Here is a 12,248-nt window from a genome sequence, read left to right on the forward strand (position 1 = left end):
TGCCTTGCAATTGGGGACTTCAACTTAGCTGTCGTGTTTGATGCCTAGTTAAAAAAAAATATATATATGTCTTTTGGAAACCTGTTAAAAATAAGCACTCCAACCTTGTCAAGGATTGGGTATAGGTAGAAATACACTGGGGTAAGAGATACGGAAGGTGAAAAGAAAGGCTGACCAGAATTTTTTGACCCTTGCTTCAGAAATGAATAAGACATGAAACTGAAGTTTTGCCTTGCTCTTATTTTGTGGATAATATTCTTGAATAATAGAAATGTATTTAGTTGGAAAAAAACAGTGATTTAAAACAAATTTTCTAGTTTCTTTAAAATAATATATTGGCGCTCAGTTATTGAGCTCTTCTATTGTACGTTCATGGGATTTTTTTTTGCCAGGAGAGGGAGCAGTTGCATAACTTGTGAGTGACAAATTTTCAAGGTTAGTGACCAAGATTTTAAAAAATAGAAATAAATTTAAAGTGTCGTGGTGTTGACTCATTTGTAAGTTTAAAGTTTCAATGAATGCAGCTCTTCGGTTTCAGAAATAATTAAATCATAACTTTGTTATGATTTCTAAGTGTCTACTGTTGTGAAGTTTACAGTAAGAGGTATAAGATTGTGGCAGTTGTGTTTTTGTGATGTGCTTCAGTCTTCACAGTTTCCATAATATATTTTTAAAAAGATAGCATTCACCTGAGTGTTCTGTATTCCTTCAGCAATACTGATCTGAAAAGGCAATTTCTAAACGGATGAAACCAAGGCACTCTTAAGGCTTGTGTCCTTCCCTGGGTTTGTGTTTAACTTCCAAAAAATCTGTAATTCAGTATTTAACATCATTTACTGATCAGAAGTTCCTGCAATCTTTGAAGGAGCAATAGTGAAGATTTCCTGTACACTTCATCCTGTAGAATTCCACAAGGTAGCTATGGGGTAAGAAAACCCTGTGAAATACAAAACTTGGAGATCAAATGAGTATAAGGGCAACATACAGGCTCTCTTGTCACGGTACTTTTCTGAATGTATTTATGAGCAGAAATGTGCCAAGCCTAAAACCAGTGCTTGTTAATATAACTTCCTAAATTAACCAATTCAAGAATAAATCCAGTGTCTGTTAATCTCAGATACAAGACTTCTGATGCTGTGTAGAAGGATCAGAACAGCAACACTTAATCCTTGTATAGAAAAGTCATTAACTTAATAAAGGAAACGGGATCGATTAATTTTACTTGTCTGTTACTTGTTGGAAGTTGATTTTGAGTAAAATGTTGGTTTTGACAAAACCTTCTTGATTTTATTGTCTTAAACCATGATTTTAAATTGAAAATATGTAGATGTGTATTGCTTTTAGGTACAGTTCTATACACATGGTATCAGTCCTCTTTAAGTGTGGGTAGTACACTTTTTTATCGTATAGTAATGGCATGGTACTATGCATTTGATAGATGCTGTCTGTTTCCCCACTATTCCATTTCTTTATCTGAGTAAACGCTAAATACACCACAAGCAAGCTTTGCATGCGAGTGGTGGTTTCTAATCTGTCTACAAAACTCGAGTCAGATGTCTGCAACTCAGGAAAGCATAACTCAAATAGCATCAGTGCAGTTTGCGTGAGCAATGCCAGCTATGGAGATGCAGTGGAACAGTCTGCCATGTAATGCTACTTTACCGTGAACTCAGGCTCCTTGGACACTGAAATGCAACCACCACATTTTGACTGCAGCCTAAGTTAGCCAGATTAAAGCTATTGCCAAAATACTTACCTGTGTGCCAACTCAATGAGGCACCTCAGGGTACAGGGGTGCATATTCAGGACTGTAAATTAACCACCTGTTGATTCTTCAGATCCAGTGTCCATGTGTGCTTTTATTGCATCCCTTGCAGGAAAAGGAAGTACGTGAAAAATAGTGGTATGAAATTACTTTGTTGGTTGAGAAGATTTCCTTATTTTCCAGTTTATTGAAGAAGTCGTTGTCTAACAGTGCTGAGTCACATTAAAGGGCTTTGGTGTTTAGTTTCCATCCTGGCCTGGCAGAGTGTATGAAATGCTTTAGAAAAATTTTACAGCTACTATCCTCTTCTGCAAAGGGTGTTTTCAACAGTAGTACACAAACGTGAAACATAATTTCCATTTAATCTAATTTTAAAAATATAAATATTTGAGGTTACTCTACTGAAAGTTGCAGCTAAGACTCCCCAGGTGAGCAATGATAGAGTGCTACTGAAAGAAAAGGCTCCAAACTAGTTATGTTGTGGCTATTGCAAAGCTGGCAGATCTCATAGAAGGTGGTTGCAAACTGTGGTGGTAATTGCTGACTTGGGAGGGTTATAGTGGGCAAGAAGTGAGCTGTACCTTGCAGGCAGGGGAGGGAGGGTGCCTTGTTCCTCAGCACACTTCCTTCTGTGGCCGCAGCCCTCTCAGTCATTTGCTCCCTCCTCCCTGCTGCAAGCAAACCAGGCCCGTTCTGGAGCAACCTTTAGGTTCTTCACAATACTATTTACAGATGTGATTTTTAAAATTGTTCAGGGAAAATAAGTTACTTTTATCAGCTGGAGTTAATGTGTGCTTGTAGTTTTATTTATTTACTTTTTATTTATTTATGTTTTTACTTTTAGTTAGTTATTTGTATGTACCTTGCACCTTAGCCTTCATTCCTGATTGTTAGAATTGTAGTATGACAGCAAGGTTGTGTGGGGAATGGAGTCCACAATGTAAAAGGACAGTCAAAAGAAATCTTGGGAAGAAGGGAAATAACAGGACAAGAAATCAGAGAAGAGTGGGTGTGTTTGACTTCTCAAATTTAGAAGAGGAAACAAAGATGCAAACTGTAAGGATCAAGAACAGGTCGTTCCAGCTTGCGCAAGGGATGAAGTATGTTGGCATTCCCTCACCTTCTTCCTCAGCTGTCTAAAAGCAAGAAGGAGGTGAGTGAGCCTCTAACTTAGAGGATACAGTGACACAAGTGTAGCTGAAACAAAATGTAAGAGCAAGCATATAGGGTGTGGTGAGTCAGAGAAAGCTAAGAGGAAAAACAGAAAGCTTAGGAAAACTTTCTGCTTTCAAAATTAGATGAGGTACTAACGTAGATAAGAAAGACGATGGTTAAGTATAATTAGTTATTCAAGTTAACTTCCACATGTAACAGCTCTCAGATAAGTTCCCCATGCCTATTGTTAATCCTTTTGTCTTTGTCTTAATTTAAAAACAAAACAAAACACAACTCTACAAAGTGGAAATTTTCAAAGAAATCCTGAGGAAATTAAATTCCCAACAGCCATTAAAATTCAAATGTGCTTTGAGCACCGGATTCTTTTAAAGCTTCTTTGACAATGCCAGCCAAAATCAACAGTCAAAACATGTAAATTAAAAGGGGGAAGGGGAAGCTTTTCTCCTAGCAAACTATTGCCTGCTAAATACTTCTGTGGCCTCTCAGATATGAATGTTTTCTCATTATGTTTCTTTTAAACCATTGACTAAGATGGAAAGATAGGGGGAGAATTGCCATTTCTCCAGAGAGGCCTTTTCTTTGGTGTGTAATTTTTATCTTTCTTTAAGGGAATCGTGGGAAAGTTTAACCAACTTTACTTTCCATATGCAAACTTTACATTTCTTTTGACAGATTGTTTGCTGGGACTTGTCCAATCTGTCTACAGGTGTTAGACAAGACTATCTGAAAGTCAGATATTATATGAAAAAGGTAGAAAAACATCCTTTGATGAAAGATTGCCAAACTTATATTAAGCTACCTAGGAAAAAATGATGTAATTTACCCTTTTTTGTTGTTATGACAAATGTCCCACCCAGTTTTAGATTACATGGACAACTCTTCAATTTACTTTGGAAATTTGAAACAGGAGTATGTAATTTCACAGTAGACAGGTGTACCTTTTCATAAACCTCAATATATTTATGCTTTAATTATTACTGAGAAAGGATGAACATATTGGTCCTGGTCTTGAAGATGCACTTCAAGTACATCCTCATGTTACCTCAGCTGATCATTTTCAGAGAACTAATTATTATTTAGCATATGTATTTAAGCTATTCAGAATGACTATTTTTCTTATCAGTGGAAGCATTAAGCTTAAAAAATCAGAAGAATATGACACTAATAGTGCTTGAATATCTCAATGTGAAAATGGGGGATTAGCATTTTTAGAAGATTATTTGGAGCAGACAAAGCACTTTGTTTTAAAAACATCTGATTGCATACTAAATATTACTAATTGTTATCAATTTTAACCTTCTTAAAATAAAGAATAAACCTGATGATATCTGGTTGGAATGAAAAACAAGATGGTCAGGCAGGGGATTTGCCTGCAAAAGTAGGATGGCTGTTGTACTGTCAGTGCAAATGAGGGCTTTGCTTTATGGAATGGGGATTGGTTGTGCTTACAGTTGTGTGCACTCCTCTTCCTCCCATAAATATGATTGCTGCTCTCGTTGGTCACTGCTTTCAATGTTTTCTACCTGTTTAAATTTTTGCCTGTGTCTGCTTAACTTAACTGCTGCTGTGTTTATTTAAATAAGTTCTGATGTAACTACTGTAATGTATTTCTGTTTCAACAGGGTACGTAAAGCTGCTATGACAAGTTTAATGGAAGTGACGCTTTTGCTGGTTCAGAATGAAGCGGAGTTAATTAATGCCAACATGTATGCTACCTGTTCTGTTTTTGTGTCTTATCTTGTACAAGTACATTCCAGTCCATACAAGAAAGCATTGCTTATATATTGTATACTTACTCCTTTATTGAGTATGACAGAAGTGCATCAAGTTTACACCCGTACAGGTGCTGAGAATATTGTGTCTGCTTTTCAGAGATGCTAACCTGAATGAGAGAAACCGTGTGGCAGTCTCACCTTTAAAATACAGTGCATCTGTGAGATTTGTGCCATACTTGCAACCTTTGTGGAGCTTGCCAGTATTGTTCACTTAAATAAAAAGCAAATTCACCTGCTTACCCAGAGGATTGCATCATTAATTTGGAATGTGATAAAAATGTGGAGATAAGTTTGTTTTCATGAATGTCATCCTTATAGATCTATTAGTAAGAAAATACAGGAAAACAAAATTTACACTGAGCTTCAGATTCTGAATTTTGTGAGTATTCCTTAGTCTTTCTAACAGTAAATAAAAGAATACTTACTGATTTTTAAGTTTAGCTTGAGCTACAGCAAAACTTTCTTATTAATTCTCAATAGGTGTTGGTTTGTGAATAGAGCATATCCAATGATTAGCTGGATATATACTCAATTTCTAATTTAAAAATAAAAAAACACCACTAAAAACAAGTGACTGACTATTAGTTCTTTAGTTGAGACACTTGGAAGGAAAATACTGGATTCTGTAGATATATGGTACTCAGCCAGTGCCCATTGTCCAAGGGCTTCCTTCTGTTGCAGAGATTATTCATGTACAACATAGAAGAGTATTCCTGCCAGCTGGATCAAAAGAGAAAGGATCACATGTTCTATGTGTTCTGGATTTTGCTGTAACTGAAGGATTCTAGCTGTTTTTACTATCTTAGTTGTCCTTTTGGAAGTTGTAAAGGGCCTGAAGAACATAGTTGCTGGGAGTTTAACTATGAATGTGAGCAAAATTGGGTATTGGTAGTAACTATCCAGAGTTGAATCCTCATTTGGGATATATGTGATTTTGGGATAGACCTTGTACACTGGTATATCTGCAGTTTTACAACTGAAAATGTGTTTTTCCCAAGATTCCTGCTCTATTTCCATTTGAAATACAGTAGTTCATCCAATCCATAAAGCACTATTATATCTTTTCAGATGAAATGTGGTATCAAACCCTGTAATACTAGTCATGGCATTTTTTGATTGATATATGTAAGACGAAGCTCTAGACATTCTATCACCGTGTTGATATCTTAAATAATGTGTGCATTCATTATAAAGTGTTAAACCAGACTAGTTTCATATCAGAGTATTTTTTGATATAATTGCAACAATTTAAAATTGAAATACATGTTCCACTTGTATTACGTGATGAATTGTTCTCTTTCTTGTAGTTGCAAACAGATTATGTGCTGGCTGGCCCAACAAGCAGCTGAAAAAATTGATAAATTTCGAGCTCATGCAGGATCTGTGTTCCTTACTCTTTTACATTTTGACCGTCCTCCAGTTCCACATATACCTCATCGAGAAGAGCTAGAGAGGATATTTCCAAGGTAATACATTGACGAAGGTTTCCTAAAACAGTGAAAATAAGAAGATGCATACACAAAGTTTACCTAACACAAGCAATCTGATCCAAATTTTGTGCCAAATCCGTAATATGGTTATATACTTTATTGAGGAACATTTGGTGCTGTTCCTTAGAGTTTTGTTGAAGCGTTCAGTGAATATGCGTAAACGTATAAAATAGTCAAGAACTTTCAGCACGGGTGCCTGTTAAAATAATGATTTCCTAAGGAGACAGGGCTTATATGGTAATGCTGCTTATGCTTTCTTTAATTTCTGAACCCATTGGCCAATTTCATGGTGAATGGTAGAGATGATATCTGTAGTAGATAGAACAATGGAGTAGTTGGTGGGGACCTTCAAAACATCATTGTGTCCAACTGCCTGAGCACTTCAGGGCTAACAAAAAGTTAGGGCATATTACTAAGAGCATTATCCAAATGCCTCTTGAACACTGATGGGCATGGGGCATCAACCATTTCTGTAGGAAGCCTGTTCCAGTGTTTGACCACCCTCACAGTAAAGAATTTCCTCGTAGTTGAGAGGCCATTGGTAAAACAGACATGCTGGTAGTTGGGCTTTCATAAACCTGCTGTTTATGAAATGTGCGGTTCATAATCTCATTTTCTCTTCATAATGTGAAAGCTTGTATTTATTGGGAGTCCCTCTTCCTGATTTTTTTCCCTACTGGAGAAGACTGATTGATCAGAATGACAATTCTGCAGTAGTTTTCTGAGATAGAATTTCTAGTTAAAGCAAGAGAGAAGCAGTGAGAGCAACTTGCTTGTGAATGGTGATTATCACCCTTGATTGAGACAAGCAATATCCAACTCTGTATCCCCATCCTGTTTGTTTCAGCAGAATCTCAGCCTCCTGCAATTCTAAAAGTGGCCTGTCTGTAGGCTACTGATTGATCTGTAGTGGGTTTGTGTCAGCCTTTCCTGGGCTAAGTCTTTCTTTCTATCACTTGCCAACTAGCTGTTGGTGGGAGAGAATGGGTAATGGAATTACATTTAGTTGTTTTTTGGTGTAGAGAAAAGTGCTTTTGAAAAGGAAACTGGTTCAAATCCCTTATCTGAATCTGGACAAGAAGCTGAACATAATTTCAGCCACAGCCAGAAAAGTGAAGCATTGTTTTGTATTTTCCTCATATGTTGGAGTAATGATTAATTTGTTTTTTTAGGTAATTCAGAGCCTTTCTTCACTGATGCTGCTTGAGGATGAGAGAGGTATCTTAGGACTATATGGAGATGAAAGACAATGCACACACATTTTAATTTTCTTTCCTTTCCTCAGGTCAGAGACAGAAACTCTAAACTGGAACGCCTCATCAGAAGCTTTCCCTCGAATCACCCAGCTTTTGGGTTTACCGACATATCAATACTATGTGCTTTTGGGTCTCTCAGTGTCTGTTGGTGGATTAACGGAGACAACGGTAAGAAAGCAGGGTGACTTTTCTCTTTGCTTGGAGAATGCATTTCTAATAAAATTCCTGTGTTAAAAATCTCATTCTTCTTTTTTCTTTTAAAGGATACCTGATTTTAATTTGTAATTGTCAGTATGTGTTTACAGTATGGTTAGAAATTTCTTGATTTTTGTTTTGATACGTTTTCTTAAAAAATGCCAAAGAGATACCGAAAGTTGCATTACAAAAAACTATCATTCAAACATGAGAAAGAACTTCTTCAAAGTGAGGGTGGCAGAGCACTGGAACAGGCTGCCCAGGGAGGTAGTGGAGTCTCCTCTGGAGATATTCAAGGCTTGTCTGGACACCTACCTGGGCAACCTGCTCTAGGGAACCTGATTTGGCAGGGGGATTGGACCCAATGATCTTTCGAGGTCCCTTCCAAGCCCTACAATTCTGTGATTCCGTGAAATGTCTGTCTGAACTCCGCTCTTTGCAATCTCTATTTCATTCTTCTGTCTATGGACAGCACCTTATCATTGTTTCTGGTAGTCTGTTAAGCTGCCAAAATCTTCAGGACTTCAATATTTAGTGTATCTGTCTGTCCTTCCATTACAGCTTGTGGTAGTTTCTGTATTCTTGGTTTCATGATATTTGACTTCTAACATTTTTGCTACTTGGTGTAGCCAAAGATGTAACACACAGAAGCAATATATTTGTGTAAGGACACAGTTCAGCAGGACACTGCAGAGAAATACAAAACAGCATCAGAATACTTTGGACTGCCAGTAAAATCTTTAAATTGCAGCGGCCCTGTAAGAGAAGATAGTGGTCTAAAACATGAGGCAGCACCCCAACAGCGTTTGAGTATTTCTAAATAAGATTGCTGTCTGTAATTAAGAATGCTGGAAGAAGAGTGGTAGGTGTTAGGAAAGATTTTGTTGAGAGGGAACAAAACAGCTCCTGCTGTTCAAAAAAGGAAGGAGGTAATCATTCATTTTGTCTCCCATGGCTTGCACTTTTCAATCTTACCACATGATATTCAAGAATACATCCAAATGATAGGTTTTGCCTCATGCCATAGGTTTTGCACTTGTAATCCAAAGATTTCCATATCCCTTTGGGTTTCATGTAGCTGAGGACTTGGTGTCTGCAAGTCTCATGTATTTAAACCAATTTTGAAAATTTTCATGTTTCTAAACTGGCAACTAATTACATAGCAACGGCTCTTTTAAAAGTTTGAAAACATGTGTTTATTGGTTTGTGACAGTAATTAGGGGATAGACAATGTAACTCTTAACAGATTTTTTAATAGCAGATGTGCACATGAAATTCGGCTTTTAGTCAAACAGTTAATTATAGGAGGCTCCACCGAAACCAAAGTTATTCTTATAAGTATAAAAGGAGAGGAAAGTTGTGGAGGAACAGACAGACGTTCTGACTACTAACGAAGGTCAAAGGAAAATTCTTATTCAACATTTTAATTTCTTTCTTTCTTCCTCTCTCTCTCTCTCTCTCTCCCTTTCTCTTTCTTTCTTTCTAGTTCTGGTTGTGCTTGGTTTTGCAAAGTGTAAACAGTTCAGTTACTTGTAGCTGCTTCACCTCTTACCATCTGCCAGTATATTTAAGGAAAGCCTTCTGTAGCGTTTTCAAAATATGATTTTGAAATGTTAACTTTCTGTGACCCTGCATTTTTCTTTAACACTAAAGGCTTGTTCTGGTTAAAATATTCTCAAGGGGTTTGACTTTGGAAAGAAAGTGACCTAAGTCTCTTTCAAGCCATATAGAAGTGTAAGAGAGGCTCGAACTGTATAGTATTTACACTTGGGGTTAAACAGTTTGTGGTGAATTACATTTAGAATTTAAAATGTGATATATAATTTAGAATTGATGTCTTTTGTAATGACTTATGTTTGAAACTATTCCATCAAAGCCAGTAGTGATCTTTGCTGTATATCCAGGGACTCATTTAAAACATAAATTGAAAAATTTTAAGAGTTGGCCCTATTAAATCCATATGAAAGAAGCAAACTTTTAAAATGTTGAGTGAAGGAAAAGGGTTATTCAAGTATGTGTTTTGCAGTAATGTGCTTGTTTTATAATTTCTTTCTTCCTTTTCTCACTGAAAAAATATGTACACAAATACACACATAGACGTAGAAGTTAGAAATTTAGGCTTTGTTGTATACTGCAAGACAATGTGAGTTCAAATGTTGGTTTATTTTTAAATCTTCTCAGGGTCTTAGCAGGAGAAAGACTATACTGTAATTCAGTGGTCAGTGGCTTTTCTTCCATAGTTAAAATCGCTCAGCAGTATATTTAGCACGTACAGTTCTTTATTTTGCTTTTTAGAGAGATTTGCTGAAATGGGCTATAATGGAGTATCTCAAAAACATTGTGGTGGCAGAGTGGTTGCTGAAAGAACTCTAGTTAGAGCATTCGAAGTAATCTGAAAAAAGGGAAGATGTCATTCCCTCTGGGATTTGGCATTCAGCAGCATTGCCTTGGTTCAAAGGGCACTTTCTCTGTGTAAAAGAATCTTCTAATTATATATCTGGCCTGCAATAGTGCATATTTCTTATGGCTGCATAAAAAGTCCTCTCAGTATACGAAGATCAGAACTGAACAATACTGTTCTTTCTGCGCTTCACAGACCCTATAGTTTCAGGGGTCAGGATATAATTTCATGACTGTTAACTACATTACGTATAAAATCTTGCTAAAGCACAAAACGTACTGTGATTTCCCCACCCCCCACCAAGGAGTGAAAATTACTTTAAAAAATGTTATAGAATTTTTATGTAAAATCCTAAAAACCTTAAAAAAATCTATTTTGAATTTTACACATTTTGTCCTTGTACTGGAATCCAGTACAAGGATTTCACCAGGAGACACCAAAAATCTGTAACAACTATAGTAGCCAGTTCCAAAAGTATCCAATGAATTAATGTGTGTTAAATCACCCGAAAAAAAAATAAAGCCCATCTGTCTCATACTGGTGTCAATATATTCTGTTTGCCAAATAGATAATACATATTATGTTTGGTTTTTTGTCCTTTTTTTTTTTTTCCCCCTCAAAACTGACTTACTTGCCTGTTATATTTGTAACTTTGTGCATGGCTTGGACAAAATATTGGGCTTTGAACAGATGAGTTAGTTGTTATAAAAGAAAATGTTGGGACATTTGTAGATAATGTGAAAAATCAGAACAAATAGTTCTGAAATGTCTGGTTACTGTGACTAATTATATGCAAATTACTGCATCTTTGGTTTAAAGGAACAGGTTCCAAATGCAGTTTTCTTGAATAACAGTTCTTCAGCAAAATACACTTGAGAATTATTTCTGGCATTCTTTTATTAAATGGAAAAAACAAGTGTGAATTATTATATTGCTGCTCTTCTTAAAATATCACTGACTCGAACTTTAGAGTTACTGCTCTCCAAAGAGTTGATGAATTAAAAGGAATGCTTCGAGGAGAATGAGGGAGACATGGTTTCATTTGTGCTAAAATTTGAATGATATGCAGGGTTGTTTTTTTTTCAAGTTATTGGGAGAATAGACTACTGCCACTTCAGTGCTGTAAATTTGTCAAGATTAGAAATGATCCAAAACCAGCGTAATTTATTGAGTGTAATTTAGTTTCTTCCACACGTGTTACAGGAATGTTCTGACCCTTAGTAGGTCTTCCTCTGTTTCAATGCTTCAATGAAAACTGGAACATTTAGTAGGTATCTGTACGTAAAAATGCTGATTTTGTTCAAGCTCTTCCAGTAGTTATTCACTTGACTTCCATCTGTGATGAGTTAGGTGCAGATCACTAAATTCTTTTTGACCCGCAGTGTCAGCCCCCAGCTCCAGGCATGAGGGGGGGAGTAGATCAATTCCTCTGAGTTTTCCGTGGCAGCGAGAGGGAACCCTGAGCATCTGCAGTCTTTTCTGAAAAATTCTTTGATTTCGGTGAGATCGCTCCAGAAAGTGATCGATGTAATGTTAAAATCTCATTCCTGATGTAGGCCTTGTAATGGGAAAAAACTGTCCACTTTCTCCCGTGCAGAGCATAGACTCCAGAGGGGTAGTGATAGTTCCCAGGTCAGTAGCAGACAAGTATTCCCCCACTAGCAGGGCTCCTGTTCTTCCTCTTCGTGTCCTTGCTTTTGACTTCTTGATAAATGCATTTTTTCTTTCTCTGCATTCTGGAGTTGATGTGTATTTGTATTATGGTATCAGATACCTGTTAAGATACCAGGGACTTTGAGAAGTCTGTGGTTAAAAGAAAGACTGATGACCATTAGGAGAGTATGTCAGTCTACAGAACATCTTCAGTGCAGCCTGTTCCTTCCCCATCGTGTCCCGCTGGCTGTTTTATCAGCTCTGTCCAAGATAGGACTGCTAAGTAAGAATCAGAGCCTGTGTGTGGACGGGGTGTGTAGCTGAAGGACAGCTGAGATTCAGATGCTCTCTTTACACACCAGGTGTCTAAACTAATTTTCTTTTGGACAAATCCATCCCAATTGTTGCCTTAAGACTATTTTCAAAAGTATTGCATTTCAATTTTGCAACAAGTTGAGCAGGAAATGATTTCATGAAACTTTGTTTAGACACCTTACTTATACACAGTGTGCCTATTGAGAGCTGTATTTGCCTTTT

The 12,248-nt window shown here is 36.9% G+C and overlaps 1 protein-coding gene across 2 annotated transcripts in view; it reads left to right on the forward strand.

The window, feature by feature from the left end:
- TBCD (tubulin folding cofactor D) overlaps positions 1–12,248 on the forward strand; it is a 128,944-nt gene that overhangs the window by 98,419 nt on the left and 18,277 nt on the right. For both annotated transcript variants that reach the window (XM_068655402.1, XM_068655403.1), the window contains exons 31-33: positions 4,564–4,647; positions 6,024–6,182; positions 7,492–7,630. In XM_068655402.1, the coding sequence (XP_068511503.1) occupies positions 4,564–4,647; positions 6,024–6,182; positions 7,492–7,630 (382 nt within the window). The remainder of the gene's footprint in view (positions 1–4,563; positions 4,648–6,023; positions 6,183–7,491; positions 7,631–12,248) is intronic.

Source organism: Anas acuta, chromosome 18 (genome assembly GCF_963932015.1).
Source record: "Anas acuta chromosome 18, bAnaAcu1.1, whole genome shotgun sequence".
Lineage (NCBI taxonomy): Eukaryota > Metazoa > Chordata > Aves > Anseriformes > Anatidae > Anas > Anas acuta.